The 27,697-nt window shown below is 38.4% G+C and overlaps 1 protein-coding gene across 3 annotated transcripts in view; it reads left to right on the top strand.

Moving 5' to 3' along the window:
- The window catches only part of TDP1 (tyrosyl-DNA phosphodiesterase 1), a 162,158-nt gene that overhangs the window by 29,454 nt on the left and 105,007 nt on the right, over positions 1-27,697 (top strand). For all 3 annotated transcript variants that reach the window (XM_027844894.1, XM_027844892.1, XM_027844893.1), the window contains exons 7-10: positions 7,974-8,066; positions 20,412-20,582; positions 22,125-22,203; positions 27,311-27,496. In XM_027844894.1, the coding sequence (XP_027700695.1) occupies positions 7,974-8,066; positions 20,412-20,582; positions 22,125-22,203; positions 27,311-27,496 (529 nt within the window). The remainder of the gene's footprint in view (positions 1-7,973; positions 8,067-20,411; positions 20,583-22,124; positions 22,204-27,310; positions 27,497-27,697) is intronic.

The following is a 27,697-nucleotide window of genomic DNA, read 5'->3' as shown; positions in this document are numbered from 1 at the left end:
TTTCACTGATTCATCAAATTCATATTAAGCACCTTCCTGTGTAAAGTTTGATTTTTTTTTAAATGTCCTTTGACTTGAAATATTTATGTTAGGCTTTCTATTTAATTTCAAATTAAAGAAAAGAAGAAATCTATGTGGATCATGAGGTTCGGGGGCAAGTGCTAACTGTGTGTAGGTATTTGAAAGAGCATTGTGGAGATACTAGACTTGTGTTGCTTGGCACTAGATGGTAGATCTAGAAACAATGGGTGGATTTATAGGGAGGCAATTTTGGCTTGATATAAGAAAGAACTTCCTAAAAGTTACTGCTTCCCTGAAGTGAACTGAGCTTCTTTGGGATGGGGGGGGGTGGAGTAAAATGGGATTGAGGAATTGAGTTCTTCATTTAGGTGAGCACAAGGTACCACTTGGAGTTGCTGGATATGTGAGCTCATGTATAGGTTTGACCCTATGACTTCTAGGATTTCTTTTACAGTTCACCCTTCCACATCACTCAGGGGTTAGGGACGCAGCACCCATGCAATCTGGAAAATCCACATAAAATTTTTTGGCTCTCCCTTTATACCAGAGAAGAATTCTGAATTTTTTCTTTTTCTTTTATCGGGTGTTTATAATACCTTATTGTAAAATTTGGGTTAAGTATTTGGTCATAGACTCTGTGTCATCTGCTGGCCTTCGCATATTGCCTGCAGCTTTCATGAAACCTCCCCCCCCACAAATTCCCATTTAATTACTTATGCTGACCTGCAATATATTGAAACCCCAATGGGGAAAGTCTCGATGTGAAAGGGATGAGTGTAATTTTGAGACACCTGTGAGAGGTAACTTGGCATAATGGATAGGGTGCTTAACCTGGAGTCTGGGAGCCCTGGGATTTTATTCCTTCCCTAGACACTAACTCTTGCTAACTCAGATACTAACAAATTTTCACCTTGAGAAGTCCTAGCTTTCTGAGCTTCAATTTCCTCTTCTGTAAAATGAGGCTTATGATAGCAGCTACATCCCTGGGGCAGTAGTGTATATAAAGCACTTTGTAAGCTTAAAGTGATAGAAATATCAGTTATTTTTATAAAATGTGATTCTAGACTTACCTTTTGCTAACTTGTTTTAAAGTGGCTCTGGAGTGGGCAAAGGCACATGTAAAAGTTACCCACCCATTCAGCCTACATTTGATTTCTTAGGTGTCGGAAAGAAATGTAGCAGCACTGCATTAGCTCTCATTAAAAGTGATCACCAGAACTCTGTGGTACTAGATCTTGTATTTTTCCTTTAATTTTACTTTCTCAACATTATTAATATAGGTTTTAATTACATTTTCCCATTTGACTGTAGCTAAAAATCCATTTCAACAAAAGTTTGAGTTTCTCATTAATTTTTTTTTACGTGGAGCATAAAGCAATGTTTTCCAAAATGCAAAGAGTTTTTAAATCAGTTTAATTATTGCTCCTTTCATAGCTAGGTACTTGTTGTTGAGTCATTTCAGTCATGTCTGACCCTTCATGACCCCATTTGAGTTTTTCTTGGCAGAGGTACAGGAGTGGTTTGCCATTTCCTTCTCCAGCTCATTTTACAGATGAGGAAACCGAGCTCAACAGGGTTAAGTGACTTGCCCAGGGTCACACAGCTAATAGGTGTCTGAGGCCACATTTGAACACAGGAAGAGGAGTCTTCCTGATTCCAGGCCCAGCACTCTGCCCACTGTGCCACCTAGTACTTTAAAAGTTATGATGCTAAGGCTTTGATAGGAGGGGACATCATTGTTGAGGCCTTTTTCTCCCCAAAGTGTAAAAGTTCCTGCTCTGTGCTCAGCACTGTGCGTGGTGCTTTGCAGAGAGTCGTAGGGGCCAGGGAACAGGTACAACTAATATCTAAAGCCAGGGTTCTTAACCTGGAGTCCAAGAATTTGCTTTTTAAAATATTTTGGTAACTATTTCAGCATAATCGGTTTCCTTTGTAATCTTACATATTTTATTTTGTGCACTTAAAAACATTTTTCTGGGAAGAATTCCATAGGTTTTACCAGACTGCTAAAGGGATTAAGAAAGAACCCTTGATCTAAATCAGCAGTTCTCAAAGTGTGTTCTGGGTACCCCCAAGATGATCAGTAATGAAAATGGGTATCATAGATCCTTTTAGGAAGTCCCTGAAGTCAAAACTATTTTCATAATAATTTTTAATATCAATAGATATGACCCATATTAACAAAAGATCTTTGGGAGAAGGGGGTCCTCAGTAATTTTTAATGGTACAAAAAGGTCCTGAATCTAACACATTTGAGAAGTACTGATCAAAAGTTTAGTCCCTACCCTCAAGAAGGGTCTCTCTTATTGGAGGAAGAAAGTATATGCATGTTAAACAATTAGAAAATAACCTGAGGTAAAATAACTTTTGGTTTAACGATGGCCTAGAAGTGCCTTTGTGTGTTTGGGAGTGTCATATCCTTCCGTTGCCTGTTCTGGTGGAGTATCTTTGCCCCTAAATTGACAATCAGAGCGTATCAGTCTCCTGTAAATAACTCCAGAGCTGCAAGGAAGGTTAGAAATCATGTTGTCACCCCCTCTTAATTTACACATGAGGAGATTAAATGACGTCCCCAGAATCACCGAATTTGTTAATACCAGAGTTGGCTTAGAACCTGGGTCTTTGGATTCCCAGTGTAATGCCTGTCTTATTTTTTTTTAAAAAAATTAGATTTTACCCGTGCTTTTGGACTGTATATGTCACAATTAGTTTCAATTTTATGTGCTCACCTACCACCTGAGACTAACCCCCTTGTGACAAAGAAAAGCACTTGCGAAAAAAAAAGAAAATTCAGTACAGTGGCCACAGTGGAAGATATGCACAGTATTTTATGTCTGAGGGCCTACTGCCTCACAACAGAAAGGGCAGGAGATTGTGTTTCATTATTTGTCTTCTAGGCCATTTCACTGATTTTTAAATTCCAGCCTACTGCTTTTCCAAGTTTCTCTATGGAGAGAGCTTCAGCCTTGTCTGTTGTCAAACCTCGGTTAAAATGATCCTTCTTTTCTATGTCCATTTCCCCCCTCTTGTGAGAATTTCATGGTAGAATTGGATTGTTATTCTTTAGTGGTTTTCAGGTGTATCTGACTCTTTATAACCTCATTTGTGGTTTTCTTGGCAAAGATACTGGAGTGATCTGCCTTTCCTTCTCTAGCTCATTACATATGAGAAAGCTAAGGCAAACAGGATTAAGTGATTTGCCAGGGGTCACACAGCTAGTCAGTGTCTGAGGATGGATTTGAACTCAGGTGTTTCGGACTCCAGGCTTGGCGCTCTATCTACCGTGCCACCTAGCTGACTTATTTCAGCAAAAGTTTTTAGAAATCCTTACAGCCTTTCAGGACTAGCTTCCAAGATGCCTCTTTGTGTTTGAAGTGTAGATGAGGAAAGAAAGTTGTACAGTTAAAATTGAGGTGTGATTGTAGGGGTGGCACAGTGGATAGAATGCCTCTTACATGCAGAAGCATTAGCTGCAATGACAAGGCCCTTCTGGCCTCTATCATCTTTTAGTCCAAATCTCTTACCTCTCAGGGTAAATAACGTACAAATGATAGACCAGAGGTCCTGTGGGAAGCTGTTTTCAGTGATGGCACATGGGCATACCAATGCTAAATGATCACAAATAGCTAAATAGCTTGGTGATAGACAGCACTCGAGCCAGGAAGACTTTGAATTCAAATCTGACCTCAGATGCTTTGTCAGCTGTGTAACCCTGGGCAAGTCACTTAACCTGGCTGCCTCAGTTTCCTCACCCATAAAATGGCAATAATAACACCTACCTTGAAGGACTGTTGTGGGGATAAAATTAGATAATGTTTGTAAGGCATTTTTTACCAACCTTAAGCTGTGTGATTCTGGGCAAGTCACTTAACCCGTATCTGATTCATGTCCTAATCTGTAAAATGGGGACACACTGAAGAAAGCAGTGGCAAACCACTTCAATGTCTTTGCCAAGAAAACCCCCTGGACAAAAGCCCATAGGGTCACATAGAGTTGGACACAACTGAACAGCAGAAATGCTATATAAATGTTATTGTTGTCATCATCATCATCATTACTGGCATTGCTTCATGATAGTATGTTCAGATTTTTTTTTAGGAGTTCTACTGGCTTTTGAGAAATATACTGCCTAATGGATCATAGAATTCTGGAGCTATGAGAAAAGATGGAGATCAGCTAATTTAATAGCTCTCCTATGAGGAAATGGGCCTAGATAGCAGAATTGATTTTCTCAAGGTCACACAGATAGCTGTAGATTCTAAGTGTCTAGTTTCTTAGTCTAGGGTTGTTTTTCATAGACCTCATGGGTAACAAGGATAAGTTAGTGTTCTAGAAGAGTAGACAAGGAAAAGAAACCATTCTGTGTTGGCAATTTATAACGTCTGTGACCTCAAACAGGTTACTTATTAATATTAATAATAGTGGTAGCTTACACTTATATGTTTTTTAAAGATTTGCAAAGCACTGAGATTTAGACCTGGAAGGGCCCTTAGAGGCCATCAAATCCAACCTCTTTGTTTTGCAGGTGAGGAAACTGAGGCGAGAGAGGTTAAATGAATTACGTAGGGTCACACAGCTCATCATTGTCAAAGACAGGATTTGAACTCAAGTTTTGCCAAGTTTACACATAAGTATAAGGTACTCTTCTTATTATAATTAATAAGTAACCCATTTGAGGTCACATAAGTTATAAATTGCTAACCCAGAATGGTTTCTTTTTCTTGTCCACTCTTCCAGATCACTGAGTTACCGTGTTATCCCTGTGATATATTGAAAAGGTTCTAAATGCTGTGACCCTGAGCTGCTTCTGTTTAACATACCAATATGGATTACTTCATTTAATCCATATAGTAACCCTTTGAGGTAGATGTTAATATCCCTATTTTATAGATGAAGAAACTGAGGCTCAGAGAGATTAAGTGACTTGGCAAGGTAATAATTATTAAATGTCTAAGTGGGGATTTGAATGCATGTTTTCCTTCAAGTCCACTGCTGTATTCAGTTCATGCAATGCTGCCTTTCATTGATATGGCTTACAGGGCACCTAGGTGGCATGATGGATAGAGTGCCACACCTGGAGTCAGGAAGGCCTGAGTTCAAATGTAGCCTCAGATACTTACTAGCTGTGTGACCCTGGGCAAGTCACTTAAGCCTATTTGCCTTATTTTTCTCATCTGTAAAATGAGTTGGAGAAGGAAATGGCAAATCACTCCAATATCTTTGCCAGGAAAACCCCAAATGGGGTCATGAAGAGTTAGACATAACTGAAAAAACAACTGAATAACAAACTTTCTTCAAGTCTAGTTTTGTATCCAATCTATGCCATTCTGCTTCTCCAGAAAAAAAAAATGAAAAAAACTATGAAAATAATAACAGCTGACATTTAAGATTTGCAGGTTACTTTTTTCATATTATCTCATTTAAATGTTTAAATTTAAATGTTCCTCGCAAGAAATCTGAAAGTAAGTGATCATACTGTGATTTTTTTTCTCAGTTTCCTCATCTGTAAAATGGTGGAGTGGATCTTGATGGACCCGTCTGGCTCTGAACCCTATAGTCATAATATTAGAATCATTTCTGGATTTACATTACTAAGAGGAAGCCCCATCTAAGATGTGGCCTTTAGCTTACTCACACATCGTATTTTATTTGTTAAAAACAGAATGATAAACTGTTTGCCCTTAAATTATTTTGTGTTTCCTATGGTCAGAGTTCACTGACCTTGGTGGATGCAGATATTTGGCAAATTTGTATCCTGTGTCTAGCGTTAGCTTGTTCATTTTAGTTGATAAATTCATGGCTCTGCATATAAATTGGCCTAGTTTTCAATGACCACCTTTCATACATTGAAAGATGACAAATAAAAAAGCCGTAATTCTTTTAGCTATATACTAGTTTAGTGCTGAGCAGCTTGAATGAAATTCACATATATGTTAATTCTTTCTTTTGTGATCTTGGGCACGTCATCCTCTCAGAGTGAGCCTTCCGTTGCATTGGGAAGTTTTCATACTTGCCATTTCTTGAACACATGCTGGGCGTCCCCTCCCATACTCTTCAGTTTAGGGTATTCTCTGTGCCCTTCTTCCACACCTTTCTTTGAAATTCTACCTCTACACTTTGCGATGCCAGCCCAAATCCCACCTTGTCCTTGTAGTCTTCCCAGATCCTTCTTAAAGGCAGCTGTGTCTCTTACTTTCCCAATGAATATTTACAATGCTTTGCCATGTCCCTTTTCAGCCATTGCATTATTTTTTATTATTGTTGTGTAAGTGCATATTTTATTCCCTCAAGCTGGATTATAAATTTATTAAGGTCAGGGACATTCTGTCTTCTTTATTGTGCTTTTTGTTGTGGTTTGGTCTGTTCAGTTGTGTCTGACTCTTGGTGACCCCATTTCTGCATTTTTTTGGCAGTTACTGTCATGGTTTGCCATTTCCTTCTCCAGCTCATTTTACAGATGAGGAAACTAAGGCAAACAGGGTGAAGTGACTTGCCCAGGGTCACACAGCTAGTAAGTAAGTGCCTGAGGCCAGATTTGAACTCAGGAAGATAAGTCTTCCTGACTCCAGGCCCAGAACTGTATTCACTCTGCCACCTACCTGCCCCTTGTTGTGCTTAGGACAGTATTTAACATATATTATATGGGTGCTCAGGTAATGTTTGTTGAATTGGATTATATCATTTGTGTGTAGAGTCACATCAGTAATGTTGGGCTCCACACTTTAGTATCTATAAAAGAGGTAACTAGGTTATATAGTGGATAGAGCTTTGGACTTAGAGGCAGTGAGATCTGAGTTCAAATCCTTTCTCAAACACTAGTTCCATTGACATTCAGTAAGTCGCTTAATGCTCTCTCTCTATAAAATGTGGATAATAATAGTATCTTCATCACTGGGTTGTTGTGGGGATCAAGTAAGATAACATTTGAAGCTCTTTGCAATCCTTTAAGTGTTATATAAAAGCTGGTTATTAAGTTAATGACTTGATTCTTGACCTTGAAAGACTTATGTTCCATCAATTAGGAAAAAAAATATGTGACACTGTATAAGCCAGTGTCAGGCTATGTATCAAAAACTACAACTAAATATTAGGTTAATGGCAGGTGCCCTCTTGGAGAATTTTTATACACTCTAGCTAGGGAGAGAAAAATCTTGACTATGTCAAACAATTAGGAAATAATATAGGGTGTCCTACAAGTGTCTGAATATACTTTTAAGCTTTAATAGCTTAATACTGAGGCTTATAAGATGCTGCTTATATTCCTATCACTTAGTAGGCACTTAATAAACATTGACTGATTGATTGAAGTGTCAGATTATGCAGTCCAGACCAAATACTCTTAGAAATCAAATAACAGAAGCTTTGTTGGGTGGGATTATAAGGAATACTTCAGGGAGGTGTTGGTTTTTGGAGCTACCTCTTGAAGGAAATATGGAGTTTGGGCTGGTAGAAAGGAAAGAAAAGGACATTTGTGTACAGGGGGAAAAAAATAACAAGCCTTTGCTAAGGAGATGGAAATTAAAATGGTAGGTGGGAGGGACAGAAAAGAGATTGGCTGTACTGAAGTTAAGAATTCCCATTAAGGAATAATGGGTAATCAACTAGGACAGGTCTATTTTGGGATGATCTTAATTCTAGGTTGAATCATTTGGGCTTTTTCTGGTGGACGATATCAGGTAACAATTCCACTCTGAAAAATTGCTTTATTAACATTCTTGGTAAGTTTATGTATCTTTTACTCATCATTTCACTGTGTTCCATGTTATAGAATAGAGGAAGAATTGAAATGATAATGAATGCTATTAGAATTTCAGTCTATGATTCAGTAGAGATTCTTTGTCTACTCTTAATTATCAAATCCTTAGTCTGGGTTGGGATTACCAGAACCCTGTATGTTTCTGAAGGTACCTCTGACTATCCATCCATACTCCTGTTGTTTTTTTTTTTTAAAGGAAAATGATGCTGCTGTTATATGAAGAAGGCCTTCGAGTTGTTATCCATACTTCCAATCTTATTCAGGCTGATTGGCACCAAAAAACTCAAGGGTATGTTTCCTTTTACCTCTTGGCAGTGACTGTATCTTCTGAAATATGTGTAAATGATAACTTACATTTATTTTTACCATTTTGAATATCTTATTTGGTCTTCCCAACAACCATTTGGGGTGAGTATTGTAACTACTGTCATCCATATGTTGATGAGATGATGAAACTGAGACCTTAGAGATGATGAGACTGAGACCTTAGAGATGAAACTTGCCCGTGGCTGTTTATTTCTCATAAATAGTTAAGACAAAAAAGAATCTGAGCTCCTGTTTGTGCTTTAAAAAAAATTCTTAACTTAAAAAACATTAACTAAAATGAACACTTCCCTACACACAGTAGAAGAGAGAGGAATATGAAATTTTGAATCTATTATATATAGCTTGCTTTAAAACCCAACAAAATATAAATTCATCATGTAACTTTCAAAGCTCTTCTGCTGGTCTGTGACTCCTTCAGTCAATCAGTCAATATTTTTAAGCAGCAATGTGCCAAGCATTGTACTAAGCTCTGGGGATACAAGAAGAGGAGGCAAAAGACAGTCCTTACTCTCAAGGAGCTTATAATCGACATACAGACAAATATATACAAAGCAAGCTGTATAGCGGATGAATAGGGAGTAATTAAGAGAGAGAAGACACCAGTATTTAGAGGGGTTGGAGAGGGCTTCCAGTAAATCAAAGGATTTTAGTTAAAGGAAGCTAGGGAGAGCAATAGGCAAAGTGGAGGGGGGAGAATGTTCCAGGCATTTCAAAAACATGCTTTGATGATGTTTTCTTTCTTTAGGAGGAAGAGCAACCCCATCCCATCCTCCTCTCTTTCCTTACCCTACAGATTGAGGAAAAAGAAAAAAAACCTGTTTATATATGTGTGTGTGTGTGTGTGTGTGTATACACACACACACGCACACACACATATATGTACACACACACATATACATATATACACACACATACATACATAGTCAAGCAAAACAGATTTCCCCATTGGATATGCCAAAAAAAAGTACATTTTATTCTTCAGTTTGAGTCTTTGTCTTCTCTAAATGGTAAATAACAAGTGGTGAACTGTAACTTGGTATCGTTTACTTGTTAAATGCAGTTTCTTACCATTTAGTAGTGAATAGATTATACAAGTCACAACAGCCCTGTGAGATAGGTAGAATGTTGGTACTATTAGTCTCATTTTACATATGGGGAATCTGAGGCTCTGGGAAATTAAATGATTTTCCCATGTTTTTAGTTAATGTCATTTAAAAAAATCTGTCTATCTATCTATTTGTATATTTAGTTAAAAGGCTTCTATTTTCTTTCCCTTCTTCCTCTACTTCCTTCCATCCCACCATTGGAAAATAAAGAAAAAAGAAATAAAAGTAAAACCCCTATAACAAATATGCTCAATCAGGTAATACAAATTCCTTCATTGACTTTGTTCAAAAATATATATATCTCATTCTGCCCCCTGAGTCCGTAACCTCAGGAGGTGAGTAGTATGTTTCATCACTGATCTCCTGGACATTTTTTTCAGAGTTGTTGTTACTGTACAAATTGCTTGCTTCACTCTCTTTCTGTTCATACAAGTCCTCCCAGGTTTTTCTTTCATTATTTCTTGTGAAACAACAGTATTTCATTACATTTATATATCCTAATTGGTCCAGCCATTCTCCAATTGATGGATACCCTTTTAGTTTTTTCCTTTTTTGCTACTACAAAAAGGAGCTGCTATAAATTTTCATTTTTCTCTTTCTTCTCTTTGGAGTATGTACATATCTAGCAGTGGGGTCACTAAGTCAGAAGGTCGATATTGTTTAGTAACTTTGAGGGCAGAATTCAAAATTGCTTTCTAAATTGGCTGGACCACAGTTAATGAGTGTCACCCGGGATTTGTTACAAATTCTGTTGACTGTAAGTTGAGTTTTTTTTCTGCAATATGATGGCTCAGCATAACCCATCACTACTACTAGAAAAACAGATGAACGTATACAGGTGAAAGACAGCGGACCAGTGTTCCCTACGTTACCGAGAAAGAAAGCACTGTTTGTGAGATTCAGTGAATTTTGCAGTTGTATATCAGGCCTTATATGTTTCAGCATTTTCATTGCTTCCATTATCAAGCACAGAGTATATTTAATTTGGCTTAGTACATATCAGAATTGTGTGATAGGTTGCTCAAATGTCATAATTTTAGCACATTGTAATAATAATAGCTTTTATGACATGAACTAAGTTATTTGATCCTGAGATAGCCTAGACTTTTGATTTTGTGTTGTTGCTATTGGTGACACAGGAATTATGTCTAAGATTTTTGATTCAGGCCTATGCTGTATTACCCCCACTGTCAATGGTACTCTTAAAATGGGAGATAGTGTGGCATAGTGTCTAGAGAACTGACCTGAGAGCCAGGAAGCCCTGGGTTTAAGGCCAGCCTTTGCCACATACTAGTTCTGTGACCTTGGGCAACACATTTAACCTCTCGATATTCTAGGCAACTCTCTAAAACTATAAATTGCAGAGAAGGGGCTGACCTTCATTGGTTCTCGTCTTTATATCATTGAAATAACAGATCAAGGTCCCATCCCTATTCTTACCCTAAAATGAGATCACTTAGGAAAAATAGATAATAATGAGTTTGCATTAAAAAATAATACTATTCATAGGCCAATTCGTATTTTTTCCTCCCTGATTTTGGGGGGAAATGCATTTGGGACCAATATGATAGAAATTTTGAGCAGATACAGATACTGAATGTCCCAGCAAATCCCTCTGACACTTTCTATTAGCCATAGAACCTATCTTTGCCACCTACCATGAAGTGTCTTTTTTTCAACATTGATTTTAAAAGTAAGAGTATTCAAGTTGTGGGTACTGTGAGAAACATTTAGCAAAGTGTTTTATGTTCCTCTGGGACAAAAGGAATTGTTAAAATGAAAAATGCTCCTGTTTTTTATTTATCCCTGAATTAAGTGTTGGGAAGACTGAGGTCATAGCATCAGTGTAGTATCATTAAATGTGGTTGGCAGTAACTCATTTCAAACATTAGAAGCTGCAGAGTATAAAAATTCGAAACAGTGCAGTAAATGTGAAAAATGAACTCATTTTGCCGAGATAGCTGCAGATTGAAGAGGCCAAGGTGATGCAGGAAACCAACTGTGATTTGTTTCTCAATTTTTGTTTCTGTGCTGATGCCTTAGTGAATAGTACCACTTAGATTTTAGTGTGGGGGATTAACGTGAATGTGACCAAGGATGTCATTTTGCCTAAAGAACAAAACCAGTGGGAGATAGAAAGACATGATATGATGTACCATTGGGAAACAAGAGGTGGGGAATGAATATTTGGGAAGCCTTAGGATCACAGGGCGTCAGAACTGTAAGAAACATTAAAAATCATCTAGTCTAACCCTCCACCCCATGCAGTGTTACGGTAATAAAATGTGATTATAACGAATATGACCTATACCAATAAAATGTGAATCATATTTCATAGTACATATAATGTACCATGTACTAACTGTCCCTAGGGATAACATTAGACACTGCATAATGCTTTGCTTAGATCAGAGTAAACTCTTGTGTGATATCGTCCTGATCTATAAACAAGTGGCCTAAATTATAAGATTACTGCAAGTAGCATAAATAAAAGAGGACATTTTCCTTTCTCTTCTGAATCTCCTGCCTTCAGTTGGCAAAAGTAATGAAAATACCACTTGTGCTCCTAAGGTCTTTGTCTTTTTTATACTATTACTTCATATTATTTAGCAGTGCCCAACTCTTCATGATCCCCATTTGGGGTCTTCTTGGCAAAGATATCGGAGTGGTTTGCCATTTCTTTCTAACATTTCTAAATGACTTGCCCAGGGTCTCACAGCTAGTAAGTGTCTGAGACCAGATATGAATTCAGAAAGATGAGTTTTCATGACTCCAAGCTCAGCATTCCATCCACTGCCCACCTACTCATGGTGACATTTATTATCTCCATAGGAATCTCTAGGAATGGGTAGTGATCATCAGGTTTTGACAAATCCCAGAGCTTGTCGTTCAAACTCCAGATACAAGCAGGAGGGAGATGGCAGACCAACTCTGCTGTATGTATGTCAGGACAACAAATAGCTTCATCAGTACTCATTGCCAGGCAATTACCAACCACCGCTCCTGGTCTCTTCATTTTCTGACATTTAATAAACTCTTTCCTAGTGGTGCCTCTGTGTCTATAACATCATTCCTTGAGACTCAGGAAGCTCTTTCCTCCTGAAATAGTCTACCTTCTACCTCTTTTAAGAAGAGTTATGCATTGAATTATCCTCTCTCATGATAATTATAGGTTATTTGTAACATTTATTGATGGTTCCTAGATCTGTATAGTCAGACCTGACTTCTCTTTTGAGCTCCAGTCTCACATACCAGCTGCCTCTAGGAGAGCTCAAACTGGATGTTCTGTAAACATCTCAGATTCTTTAAGTCCAAAACAACTCACCATCTTCACCACCTCATACCCTCCTTTCTTCCTTACTTCTCTATTGCTATAAAGGCTATCGGCATAGTCCTAGCCCTCAAGAAGCTTACATTTTAACAGGGGAAGATAACACCTAAAACAGGAACTGAAAAGTGAGTGAGCAAGGAGTGGGTGTAGGGGAGAAGATACCTGGTCAGGGACGTAGTCGCTAAGTCTGAAGAATGAACGATGGCTGACCTGGGGCTCTTTCTCAAAATGGAAGTTTTATGAAGACGTTGCCAGTGAGAGAAGGAACCTTTGGGAGTGGAGTCAGAAGGCAGCTGAGGCATGGTGGCTAAATACAGAGAATCAGAGATGGCTGATCTGGGCCTCATCTCCCAAATGAAGGTTCTGGAAAGAATTCACCCAGTGGGAGAAGAGGCCTGCAGGAGATAGCTAAAGTTTGGTAACTAAATCCAGAGAATCAGGCTGGATGGTTTTTGTTTTTTTTTGTTCGTTTGTTGTTTTTGTTTGTTTTTTGGCAGGGGCGTGTTTTTGTTTGGGTTTTTTTGTTGGTTGAAGGGGAAGTCTCAGGCTTTTATTTTATTTTATTTCATGTTTTTTAGTTTTTCCATGAATCTTCAGATGGCTCCTTATAATTCCTTGGCTGCTTGACTTTTTGAGTTAGTTGGGGAAAAATTTAATTCATTGAATTGCAGAATTTCAAAGTCTGACAGGATATTAAAGGTCATCCAATTCAAGCCATACTATAGAATTCTAACCCTGTCTTCAGTTTTGATGTTATCGTGTTTATGATGATCTTTTCTCTTATATCAGTGACTAATTGAAGTAATTGACAATTTTTTTAATGGTTGTAGCATATAGGTAAATTTACATTTTTATTTCTTTCCTCTTGTTCAACAAAAGTCAGCTTGAAGGGGGAATAATAATACAACTATCTAGATATAGTGAAGTGGAGCAGAGATGGCAGTTACCCTGAATTCAAGGGTATGGCGGAAATGGGTGGAAGGATATGATCTTTGGAGTGGACCGTGAAGGTTCTGCCGTCACTTCGTATTCTGAGTTGTGAGGAAGAAAGATAGATCTCAGGGACTAATCAATCAGTTCACAAGCACTTGTTTTGTGTTAAATCCAGAGGATTCAAAGAAAGGCAAATATGTATACCTATAAAATCTGCCACAAAAGGTTATTGTGAGGCTCAAATGTAAGGCTATATGTGAAACATTTTGCTTACTTTAAAACACTATGTTACTATCATCATCATTTAGTCCACCATTTTCTAGGTAGGCCTTCCCCAACTCTTGGGACTTCTTTCCCTCTTTTCTTCCTCCATCTAAAGCTACTTATTCCTTCAACAAACTTGCTACCATAGAGAGTAACGTATTACTGGAGAGAGCAACACCATCCTCTCAGTCCCTTAGGCTCCCAACTTAGGAGTCATTCTGGATTCCTCACTGTCTCTTACCTCATCCATATACAAGCTGTTGCTAAGGCCTGCTGATTTCCCCTTTGCAACATCTCTCAATAAGCCCCCTTCTCTCCTCTGACAGTGCCACCACTCTAGTGGTACCCATACCTTGATTGCTGCAATAGCCTGCTGGTGGGTTGGTCTGCTGTCCTTGAACAAGGGCTTCCTTTAAGTCCCAACTAAAATCCCACCTTCTACAGGAAGTTTTCCCTAACCCCTCTTAATACCAGTGCCTTCCTTGTATTAATTATTTCCTAGTTATCCTATATATAGCTTGTTCTGTACATGTTTACATGTTGTCTCCTCCATTCGATTGTAAGCTCTTTGAGGGGAGGGACTGTCTTTTGTCTTTTTTCCCCAGAGCTTAGCACAGTGACTGGCACATAGTAGATGCATAATAAATGTTTTGTTTCGAATTGAACCCAGAGTTACAGAGGAAAAAAAAAAGAAATATTCCCTACCCTCAAAAAATTCACATTTCTTTTGAAGGATGAGGAATGAGTATATGTAGGTAAATAGAAATATTTGCAAAGTAATTTCAGGTAGGACACTCACTTGGTGGGATATAGGGATAGGAATGGAGTTGAGGGGGAGGTTTCTTGTAGAAAGTGCACTTTAGCTGAGCTTTTAAGGAAGCTAGTGATTCTGAGAGGTGGTGGTAAGGAGGAAGTACATTCCAGGCATGGGGAGCAGCATGATCAAAAAGTGGAAGACTGAATGTCTTGTAGTTGTTTGTCCTTCTCAAAGGGGACCCATGCCATCAGGGAGGGGATACCATGATATGTGGGTGAATTGGATTTAAGTGAGGGAGGGCTGTGCAAAGTCACCAGCCTCACTATCTTCTCCAGAGCCATCTGGGTCCAAAATGTCTTGTATGAGGAGTAGCAAGGAGGCCCAGTTTGCAACATAAAGCCTTGAAAGGGACAGTAAGAGGGGCAAAAAGCCTGGAAAGCTAGACAGAAGCCGGATTGTGAGAGGATATAAATGCCTCATGAAGGAATTTGTATGTGAGCCTAGAAGCAACTTCAACTTCCTGTATAGGGGAGTGTCATGGTCAGACCTATGCTTAGGTAGCTTTACGGAGGAAAGGCTAAAGAAAGGAGAGGCTTAAAGCAGTGAGGCCGTTTAGGAGGCTGTTGAAATTAGGCCACTTTAGAAGCACTAAAGGCATGAACTTGAGTTAGGGCATATGAGAGGGCGAGTGGATTTTGGAGATGTGGAAGAAAGAATTGATTAGAGTAGGGGGATGGGAAAAGGGAGGTAGAGGGGTAAAAAAGAGTGGAGGATGGCTCTAGGGTTGTGAATTTAAGTGACTTGAAGGATACTGGTGCCCTTGACAAACATAAGGAAATAAAGTTGCCCCTATAACAAGGAATACATAGTTTGCAGTTACAAACACCTTGCTTTTTTAGCCATTAGCGATTTCGTTTTTTGGTGTATCTGCGTAGGTATGGCAGTTTTAAATGTTCTGTAGTTTGGAAACTCGATTTACATTCATTGCCAGTCATAGTTTGTTTCCGACAGACAGTGACTAATGCTAGATTTGAATATGTGGCGTCTAACAATAGGTACTGTCTATCTTGGAATATAAGCTGTTGCATAGTTGTTTTCCAAGCTCTTTTATTTTCCTTGATCCTTTTATTCATTCATTTAATCAGTATTTATTGTCTGTAACATGCAGTGCTCTGTGACAGGCGCTGAAGAGGATACAAAAGTAAATAAGACATTGTCCTCATTCTCAAAGAATGTTCAGTCAGGTATTAGTAGCTTATAGCTGTTCCTCTAGGGGAAGCCAGGTGGCGCAGTGGATAGAATGCCGGGCCTGAAGTCAAGACTCATCTTCTCGACTTCAAATCTGGCCTCAGATACTTACTAGATGTGTGACTCTGGGCAAGTCACTTAACCCTGTTTGCCTCAGTTTCCTCATCTATAAAATGAGCTGGAGAAGGAAATGGCCAACCACTTAAGTATCTCTGTCAAGAAAACCCCAGATGGGGTCACAAAGTTGGACATGACTGGAATGACTAAACAATAACAAATCATTTCCTCTATTTCTCCCTGCCTTTCACAGCTAAACTCATTTTTTAATAGAAAACCTTTTACATTCACTGCCTACACTTCTTCACTACCCACTCTCTTCTTAACTCCTTGCAAACTTGCTTCCTACCCCACCCTACAGTGAACCTGCTCTCTCAAAGGATGCCAGTTATCTCTTCATTATTAAACCTCCGTGGCCTTCTCTCTCTGCTCAATCTCCTTTGCTTTCCTGTAGCTTTTTACTCAGTCTTTCTCTTTTAGATACTCTTTCTTTCTTGGTTTCCTAGATGTCTTTCCTAAAGTATCTCCTTGTTCTCCACCTACCCATCAGACTGTACCCTCTCAGTCTCCTAGGTTGGCTCCTTATCCCTCTCCTTCCCCCTAAATGTGAGGGAACTCACAAAACTCTTTCTTCAAGGTTCATTTTACATTCTTTGTGTCCTTGTGATCTTACCTACTCATGTGTTCAACTCTCAGCTCTCCTCAATGATTTTCAATGTTTAGCCCTGATCTTTCTCCTGAAACCAGGCCTGTACTCTACCTGGTTATTTTCTGCTACCTCAGAAATCAGCATGTCTAAGAGGGAACTCAACCTTCCTAAATCTTCCCATTTCATAGTCTTCTCATCCTCTCTTTGATATTTCTAGACACTTAGACTTATGTTTGACTGTCAGTGACAGCCAAGTTTTGTCAAATTCCATCTCTACAACACCCTTCATATCTGTCCCCTTCTCTCCCTACTGCCACTACATTAGTTCAGGCCCCTATCATCTCTCACCTACCCTATTGTAATAGTTTCCTAATTGACTTCCCAGGCACCGTTCTTTGTCCTCTCTAGTTCTAGCTTCGCACAGCTGTCAAAGTCATATTCCTGAGACCCAGATCTGACCATGCTACTCCCTCTTGAGAAAGTTTCAGTGGTTGCTTATTGCCTGTAGGATGAAATATAAACTGCTTTGCCTGACATTTAGGACTGCCGCAGTACGTTTCTGGTTGATCTCCCCAGCCTGATTTCAAATTACTTCCCATTAATCCCCCAGTGTTGTGCTCTGACTGGCCTGTTTGCTACTCCGCAAACCTGACTTGCCAATTCTTCCTTCCATTCCTTTGTTCAGGCTTTTCTCCCATGCCTGGAGATGCCTCCTCTTCTCATTTCTGCCCTTGAGAACTCTTATCTTCCTACAAGGTTCAGCTCAGGCACTGCCTCCTTTATGAACCATTCTCTGATTCCCCTTCTTCTGTAGCTACTCTAGCTCTTTCCTTCAAATATTCCTAGAGCTGTTTGTCTGATTTCTCTTTTGCTCCTTTCCCAACCGTGTTTCACACTTATCTGTATTCGTGTTGCATCCCCACAGCGGAATATTAGCTCCTTGACCAAATACATGATTCATTTTAGTCTTTGTAGTCCAAAAGCCTGGCAAATGGTGTAATAATTACTCATTGAATCGAATAGTAGTCAGAGTAGGGTATTTATGGAGATAAATGTAATACAGATTGAAACATGGCAGCTTTAAAAGATCCCAACATGCCAAGAGAACTTATGAGATTAACTTTTCTCATGCCATAACCGGAATATACATTTTCCTACCTATTCTTTCTTGCTGGGACATTGCCATCCTCCTGTGATAATATAGTTTGAAAGGATCATCTTTTCTAATGATGGGTTAATATGGAATTCTGAACTTGGAGACAGCGAGACACGAGTCTAGATTCTATCTCAGATGTTTTTTAGCTGTGTAAGCCATGGCAAGTCACTTGACCTCTATCAACCTCACCGGCAAAATGGGGATGATAATAATAACAGCTACCATTTATATAGCACTTACTATGTGCCAGGCACTGTGCTAAACACTTTATGATTTTATCCTCACATCAGCTCTCTGGGGTAGATACTATTATTATTTTCATTTTGCAAATGAGGAAAGAGGCAAATAGAGGTTAAGTGAACTGCCCAGGGTCGCACAGCTGATAATAATGATAATGGTAATAATAGCTAATGTTTATATAGTGCTTACAATGTGCCAGGCACTATGCTAATTGCTCTATAGTTATCTCATTTGATCCTTACAACCCTGGCAGGTAGGTGAAATTATTATCCCAATTTTACAGATGAGGAAACTGAGTCTGAGAGAGGTCAAGTGACTTGCCAAGGGTAACACAGCTAGTAAGGTTCTGAGGCTGGATTTGAATTTAGGTCTTCCTGACTCCAGGCCTGGAGCTCTATCTACTGTAACACTCAATTGCCCCTTAATGACTCCTACATCTTGACATTGTTATGAGGATCTAATGATAATTGTTGTCCTTCCTTCTCAAAAAGGACCAAAATGACATCACTATGTTAGAGTCAAGTTTTAGGGTGTCCGACTGTGGCTGATCAGACCAGTACGAGCTCGGAATGCTCTACCACGGGTCAGGCACAGATAGTCCATGTGAACATTTGGGGTGCAGCCTCTAAATGTATACATCTCACATTTCTTTTGAGCTACTTCAATTCTGCTTTGCTCATTGAGTACAGCACCTTCCCTGATGAGGGCACGCCATATTGGATGGTCCTGTGCCAGTGTCTCCCACGTCACACAATCAATTCCAGCTTTCTTAAGAGAGACCTTGAGAGTGTCCTTGTATCGCTTCTTCTGACCACCATATGAACACTTGCCCTGTGTGAGTTCACAGTCTTTTTGGCAAGTTGTTGTTGCTGTTATGTCTTTGGGTTTAGTGATTATGTAAAAAGATTTCACTCTCTTAGCAAAGAGAAAAACAAGGAGGCAGATGCGTTGTAAAACTCAACTAAAAAAATTTTGTTTTGTTAGAACCTTAGTGTTATTTAATGAAAAGCTGAAATAGACAATCAGTGATCTACTTTTGGTGTCCTTTATGTTGTTTGTAATTAAAGAGAAATTTGTGGAGTTACTTACAGAGTAATTCTTTATGGTTAGCTTCTGTGGAAGACGATGTCATGTTACTGGCCTCTTATGGAAAACCTGCTCTGGAGAAATGCATGTTTCCATGTCCCCAGGATTGTTTTTAACATTCATGAAAACAACTCGAATGCATGTATTTGATGTATAGGAAATTGTAACAAAAACCTACCATATTTTCCCAGGTGCATACTTAGAAGTGGTTAATGGCAGACACATACCTTCTGGCTTATTGGATCAGGCACCTCTGACTCTCTTGGAATTATTTTCTTCAAATCATGACTCATCTGAACTGTGTATTAGAGATTTTTAGGGCATTTTAGATACAAAGAGAGACTGAATGCTTTTTATGTTTTGAAAAAAAATAATCACGATATTTGCAAAATGGAATGGAGAGCCATTTTCTTGAATTACACATTTTTCTTCTCCATTGATGCGTCAAGTCACTGAATTCCCACTAATCTGCCTCTAGTACATAAGGACATTTAGAGGCTATAACTTGAGAAGTAGTTAGTTGTTAATGCAGGTGTAGAGAGGTGACTGTGGTAACACATGGCCTCCTCTGCCCATGGAAGGAATGTCAGATTGGGAGTGAAGAGACCTGTGTTCTAGCCCTGTCTCTGCCACTGTCTTGGAGTCTAGGCTAATCCTTCCCAAGCCTTTTCTTAAAGATGTTGAGACAGAGCTAAATAACCTACAAGGTCCTGCCTAGCTCTGATCTGATTATATAGCACTTTATATACATTATCCTCTGTGATCCTCACACCATCCCCATGAGGTAGGCGCTTCAGGTATTATTATTATTTATCTTCATTGTGGGCTATCTCTAGTCATCCTGATGTATATCTTGCCACTGGACCTAGATGACTCCTGAGGAGAAAGTGAGGCTGGTGACCTTGCACAGCCCTCCCTCACTTAAATCCAGTTCACTTACAAGTCATGACATCAACTCCCTGGTGTCATGGTCCTCTTCTAAAACAAAGGACAAACAACAACAACAACAATCTTCATTGTACAGATGAAGAAACTGAGTCCATACAGCTCGTAAGTGCCAGAGGTACCATTTGTATCCAGGTCTTCCTAACTCCAGATCTAACATTTTCCCCACTATACCATGATCTTAGAATTGAGAACCTAACAGTGTGTGGACCACTGTTCTGATCCATCTTTCTGGCTTCTGGTTTATCCATTTACAACCATTCCAGGATGATGAAAATCTAGCTTATCTAAGCCAGCTAGAAAAGAAGAACCAGCAGTCTCCCTTAGTAACTTATTCCAGGGTTTAGTGTGGGAGGATACTTGGTTGTTCTTCTGGATAAAACAGTCATTTGCATCCTTAATAAGAATTAAACTCACCTCTTCTCCTCTTCCCCAGAATAAATGCATGGTAAGTAAAACAACCCAACACAACATCCCAGTTTATGCTTTTTCAACGTTTTTTTTTTTTTTCTTTCTTTCTTTCTTTTTTTTGTAGAATATGGCTCAGCCCTTTATATCCACGACTACCATATGGAACACCCAGTACTTGTGGTGAATCACCAACAAACTTCAAATCTGATCTGATAAGTTACTTAATGGCTTACAATGCTCCTCCTCTCAAAGAATGGGCAGATATCATCCAAGAGCATGATCTTTCCGAAACAAGGTAGGCTTTTTTCAATATAATAATTTATTAAGTGCCTACTATGTGCTGGGCACTATGCTAGATGCTGGAGAACATGGGGGCAAAAATGAAACAGTCTCTGCTTTCAAGGAACTTAAATTCTCTTAGAAGAAATAATATTTCCACAGGTAGGAAAATGCAAGGTAAATATAAAATAATTATTGAGAGTGAGGAGGCAGTAGCATAAATAGAAAATGATTAATGGGTGCTGGAGTTGGGGCTAAGAAGAGATCCAACAGTAGAAGCTGTTTCTCTGAAATCATGTAGAACAGGGATTTTAAAACCTAGGGAATACAAATAAATTTCTATAAACCAGGATGAGGAAAAAATTACATTATTGTTTCAGAATCATTGATTTCCTTTGTAGTCTTTTCTGTCTTATTGCATTTAAAAATATTATTCTGAGAAAGGGTCCATTGCTGCCAAAAGCGCCTTTTCCCCTCTCTGGTTTAAAGATATAACAAAACTCTGGAGAGCCCGCATAAGGTCTTTCCTGTTTATATGTTGAGGAATGGTGGTGTGATATTTATCTGAATATATTTGTTAATTTTTTCTCTATCCTTTTTTCAAAATGTGCCCCAATTTACCCTTGCCTCATGTTTTTCTAGCTTTACAATGAGAAGAAGTGAAACCTCCTGCCGCCTTTTCTTCATGAGGACACAGAAATCAAGCTTCTGAGTCCAATAAGACTTTCATCCTGCTTTTCTTGTGGGGCATGCCACATTTTGCCTTGCCTCATAGCTATTTATTTTTGTCTTGTGTCCCCTGATAGATTATGAGCTTGTTCAGGGCAGAGGAGATATCTCATTCATCTTTGTAGCCCTTCGCGGTATCTTGTCGGTAAAAAGTGCTCAATGAATATTTATTGAATGAATGAAGAAGATTAAGCAGAGAATGAGGGCTTAAATTTCATGGGGCAAACTGATGTGCAGGAAAGAGGCTGGAGAGGAAAGTGTAGAATATGATTTTATTCTGTATTGTAAACTCCCTCTAGGCAGCAGATGGATCCTTAGCTCTTTTTCCAAAAATTGCCCATGATGCCTTGCACCTTGTAGATACTCAGTAAATACTTGTTAAATATAAGTTGTTTTTAATGTTTTAAAATTCTGAACTTAACAAACACCAAGTAAAATGAACATTTCCTCCATATGCCTTATAGAACTAGGGAGGAATGATACATGAACCTGAATCTCTATTATAAAGAGCTTGCTTTTCTAAAAGTTGGTTTGTTTTTTTTTTATTTGGTTTGTTTGTTTATTTTTTTTGGCAAAGAAACTTTTAAAAACACAATGCCCTGCAAATAGTAGGTGTTCTGTGAGTAATTTTTTCTGATTAATTGAAAACAGTACCTTTTCCTCAAATGATATGCTTTGAAGATAAATTATTCCTTCCTTGGAAGCACCGTGTTTAAAGTGAGATATGGAAACATTCCACATGTTAAGTTTTTGACTTATATTCTGTCTCTTTAGTTGCCAAAACTCAGAGTGGCTTTACATTTTATCACTTATCTCTGATGGTTTTTAGAGTTTATCTTATTGGGTCAACTCCTGGACGATTTCAAGGGAATCATAAAGAAGACTGGGGTCATTTTCGGCTCAGGAAGGTAACAGAACTTTTTACCGTTGTTTTTTTTTTTTTTCTTAGATTGTAAACTTGTTGTGAATAAGGATATACACCCTAGCTGTATGCCCTGGGGCTAATCTCTCTGTGCCTCAGCTTTCTCATCTGTAACACAAGAGCACCTTGCTCCCAGGGTTTGTTGGGAGGATAAAACCAGAAGATATGTACAGTGCTTTGCAAACCTTAAAGCACTATGCAAATGCTAACTGTTATTATTGTAGTTATTATTAATTATTTATTAATGTTAATTATTGTTATTATTAACATTACTTTTTATGAAAATTATAATGTTACTTTAAAAATTAACAACAGTAATATTTGTCTTGGTATCACAAGTATCTAGCTACAGTGTCTGGCACATAGTAGGTACTTAAATAATTTTTTATTGATTGATTCTTTCTGTTCATGTGTGCTTTCCCTCATCTTTTATTTCCACGTGCATGCATTTATAATTTTATTGGGGCTGTCTTCATGATGTCTAGCAAACACATAGTAAGTTTGTAGAAATGTTTGATTACAAATTTCATTGGTTTCCTACTCTTAGAGTCAGAACCAGTGGTACTTCATGGGAAGGGTTGAGCACTAATCTATTTAGGGGAAGTTAGGTGGCACAGTGGATAGAGTGCCTGGAATACCTGAGTTCAATTCTGGTCTCAGATCTTATGAGCTGTGTGACCCTGGGTAAGTCACTTAACCCTATTTGCCTCAGTTTCTTCGTCTGTAAAATGAGCTGGAGAAGGAAATGGCAAACCACCCCAGTATCTTTGCCAAGAACCCTAATGAGTTCACAAAGAGTCAAATGTGACTAAATAACAACACTAATTGATTTAGAACAGGTAAAATGAGAAACTTTGAATTAGAAGATATCAAAAGGTCTGTTCTCTAATTCTTAACTCTTATGTCCTATGATTTTGGATCTATTGATTTTTAAAAATATTTATTGGAATCATCTGTTTTTACATCATCTATATTTCTCATTGTATGCCTTCCCATGTGCATGATCCTTTATAATCAAGAATGAAAAAGAGGAGAAAAAAGAGTCTACAAAACTTATCAACACTGAAAATAATGTGTGATATTACCTGTGGTATTCTATACCCAGAGCTCTCCACCTCTGCAAAGGAAAGGGGAGAGGTGAAGTGCCTTCTCATACCTCTTCTTTGAAGCCAAACTTGGTTATGAAATTATAATTTCATAGAACTCAGTTTTAATTGATGTTCTGTTTAAGTTATTGTCATCATTGTCAGTCAGCAAGAATTCATTTTTAAAAATGTTTTTATTTTTAGTATTCTTTAAAATTATTTTAAATTGTCTTCCCTTTAATGCCTTCCCCATTCACTAAGAAGACAAGCAATTGTAGTTCAGTTGTTTCAGTCATGTCTGACCCTTTGTGACCCCATTTGGGGTTTTCTTGGCGAAGATACTGCACTAGTTTGCAGTTTCCTTCTCCAGCTCATTTTACAGATGAGGAAACTGAGGCCAACAGAGTTAAGTGACTTGCTCAGGGTTACACAGCTAGTAAATGTCTGAAGCCAGATTTAAACTCAGAAAGATGAGTCTTCCTGACTTCAGGCCTGGCACTCTATCTACTGTGCCACAATATTAATTATACATGTGAAATAATGTAAAATCTATTTCTAGACTAGCCATGTCACCAAAAAAGCAAGAAGAATAAAGAGATAAAATTATACTTCAGTTTGCACTCAGAGTTCATCAGTTCTCTCTGTGGAGGTATATAGCATTTTTCATCATGAGCCTTTTGAATTGTCTTTCGTTGTGTTGATCACAGTAGCTGAATCTTTTTTCACATTTGATCATCATATAGTGTTGTTATTACTGTGTATAGTGTTCTCCTGGTTCTGCTCACTTCACTTTGTATCAGTTCATATCATCAATCATTTATTAAACACCTACTATTTGCCAGGTACTATGCTAAGCGTATATTGGTTTCTGGGTTCTGCTTACTTCATTTTTGCAACAAGTCATACAAGTTGCATCCATCAATTCTTACAGTGGAGTAATATTCCATTACATTTCATTGTACCCCACTTTATTTAGCTATTCCTCAATTGCAGGTGCCCTAAAGAATATATTTCTTAAAATAAACATCAATGGGGAAAGGAGGGTGAAAGGTTAAAGGGTTTCTTCTGCAGAACCTTCCTTTTCCTTCTTGCCCGTATCTTGTGGTCTCTCCAGAACTCACCAGCTCAGTCTATTTCTTTTAGGAATATTATAGCTTCTGGTATAGCTTTCTTAATAAGAGAGTTGTTATTATTAGGAGTCTATCTAAAGAAGGAAAAGAGTGTTAATAAAATCTATTGCTATCTATTGAAAATGAATTTAATTTAAACAAAGTTAGTCTTTAAATGCCCTGAAGGGGATTACAGTTACGAAAGTCACATTTGTTCCTGATGTGAAAAATCATGGGAAAAGCCAACAAATAGAATTAAGTAGACTTAACACATTGGAAATGATGGTAATAATAGGTAATTTATAACTACTTTATTAGGGCATAATTTGTAGCCCTTCCTTCGTAAATCCTAATATGACTTCTATGTTTTAATCACTATATAAATCTTATCCTTTACCTTTGCTGTGGCTAATGGATATTATGCAAGAATTCCTTAGAGGCCATGGTAGTGGCCTATATTCCAAGAAAGCTACCTGGTATTATTTTTTAAAAAGCATTAATGCTTAAAAAAACCTATTAGAATAATTAATAGGAAGTAACTAGCCATAATTATCTAGCTCTGCTATTTAATAAAACCTCCTTTGTGGTATGTGAATAGATTAGACTTGAACAGACTTAGAGGGACAGCTAGGTGGTACAGTGAATAGTGTGCCAGGCCTGGAGTCATCTTCCTGAGTTCCAATCTGGATTCAGAAACTTACTAACTGTGTGAACCTGGGCAAGTCACTTAACCCTGTTTGCCTCCATTTCCTCATCTATAAAACAAGCTGGAGAAGGAAATGGCAAACCACTCCTCTGTCTTTGCCCAAAAAATCCCAAGTGGGGCCACGAAGAATTCAACACAACTGAAATGCCTAAACAACAGGAACAAAGACTTGGAGTCTAGAAGACCCGAGTTCAGATCTTGCCTCAGACACTTCCTGTGACTCTGGGCTTCCCCTCCATTCACCTTACCCATTTGTAAAATAGGGATAATAATAGCACTTATCTTGTAAGGTTGTTGTGAGACTCAAAAGAAGTAGCATATATAAGGCGCTTAGAACACTATATAAATGCTAACTATTATTATTAGCTCTTGTTTAGCCTGGTGCTTCTTAGCACATAGGTTGCTTTCTGATGACCAGTAAGTAACTATTTGGTTCTTTCCAGCATATCCATCACTCTCACCCCCCAAGACACTAATCCATTCCCTGTATATAGCATTTGCAATTGAATTCTTCTCCTTCCACCCTGCCCCACTCACCTTCCAGTCATTTCTGAAATACCTTCCTCATTTTTTATGTGCCCTCAGTGAGGGTCATAGAATGTCATGGCTAGAAGTATCCATAGAGGTCTTCTATCCTAGCCCCCCATTATACAAATAGATGAGGCTTAGGAAGGGAAAGAAATTTCCCCATTGTCATGTAATGAGTAGTGGACATGGGACTTGAACCCATTTCTTCTGATTCCAATATTAGACACAGTGGTGAACACTTTGGTGTGTTCTTTATTGGTGGTATATGCATAAGTGAAATTATTCTACCATTTAATTAGGCTTCCCTCAGCTATCGTGTTGTAGAGAGCATAGTGTGGAAGAAAAAGTACTGAGCTCAAATCTCATATTGCAGGTGATAAGTCCAGAGCTCAAAGGGACATTACAAGTCATTTCTTTAAGTATTTCCATTTTGCATATGAGAAAACTGAAGCCCATAAAGGTTCAACGACTGACCCAAGGTCATGTGTTAAGTGATAGAGCTGGAATTGGAACTTGGGTTTTGTGATTCCACTTTCAGTATTCGAAATTCTGCATTTTTTCTGTTGTTTCAGGGTACTGAGTGGGATCCTTACTTTGAAGTCTAGTCTTAGAGAAGTAATTTTACCGCTCTGAGTTTCAGGTGCCTTAACTGTGAAATGAGGACAGAAATACTGGCACGACCCATCTCAGGAAGTTGTTCTCAAAACAACTTTGAAAACCAGAGACTGTTCCATGCTGTTTTGAATGTCAGAGGTTGAGTGCAGGTGTGAGAATGGACCTAGACCTGTTTTAAATATCTGGACTCAAAAATATTGAAAAAAAAATCCTTCTATTAAGATAATTAAAAATAATTCAATAATTGGTAGGTTGGTGGAATTTCTTGGGCAAGTCACCATGCCCTTATCTTTGCCCCCGTTGATAATTTACTTTTATTATTATCTGAATTTGGCCCTTGTTAGAATAAAGAATTTTCAAAGGTTAAAAAAAAAATAAATTCACTAACTCCATTAAAAAATAACAGCAACAGAAAGAACTGATGATCTGTGAGTGAAGGTTGAAGCATGAATTTTTTTCACTTGATTTTTTTTCTTTTTTTCTTTTTCTTTTTTTGAGGTGGGGAGCAGCATGGCTAATATGGAAATATGTTTTGCATGAGTTCACATGTATAATTGATATCATATTGCTTGCCTTCTCAATAGGTGGGGGAAAGGGCTTGAGAAGAGAATTTAGAACTCAATATTTTTAAAAAGTGCTAAAAATAAATAAAAACTTAGAAGAACAACAACCACATTTAGGAAAAAAAATAATCTTTTGTTTGATTTTTTTTCCCAAGTATTGAAATTCATAACTTTTTTTTTTGTTTGTTTGTTTTTTTGGTGAGGCAACTGGGGTTAAGTGACTTTGCCCAGAGTCACACAGCTAGTGAGTGTCAAGTATCTGAGATCAGATTTGAACTGAAGTCCTTCTGACTCCAGGGCCGGTGCTCTATCCACTGCACCACCTAGCTGCCCCCCAAATTCATAATGTTTTAAAAGTTTTCTTTTTTTCTGAGAATTAGGAATTTCAGATAAGCAGAATGCACACTATCTCTCCAAAGATGACTCCAGTTTTTGTCTTGGACTATTGGAGTTTATGATGCATAGTAACAACTTTCTCCTCCCACAGCTTCTGAAAGAGCACACCTCATTGGTACCCGAGCAGCAATCTTGGCCCATTGTAGGCCAGTTCTCAAGCATTGGCTCCTTGGGAGCTGATGAGTCCAAATGGCTTTGTGCTGAGTTTAAAGACAGTCTGGTGATTGTAGGAAATCGTGGAAAGACTGAAGCACAGCGTGATGTCCCTCTCCATTTGGTAGGTATCTTTCTGTACTCAGTTGATACATTTTTACATCGTCGGCATGGCAAGAAAAGAGTGTAGGATTTGGCATCAAGGTGACTTGGGTTGTTGTCCTAGCTCAGCTGCTTGATACTGTTGGTGTGACCTTGGACAAAGCCGATTAGCCTCTTTGAGACTCCATTTGCCCGTTTGTAAGAGGAAGATGACCTTTAAGAT

This window comes from Vombatus ursinus, unplaced genomic scaffold (genome assembly GCF_900497805.2).
Source record: "Vombatus ursinus unplaced genomic scaffold, bare-nosed wombat genome assembly UNPS02014945.1, whole genome shotgun sequence".
NCBI classification, from domain to species: domain Eukaryota; kingdom Metazoa; phylum Chordata; class Mammalia; order Diprotodontia; family Vombatidae; genus Vombatus; species Vombatus ursinus.
Note: the sequence above shows the minus strand (reverse complement) of the source record. Positions and strands in the feature narration are given on the sequence as shown.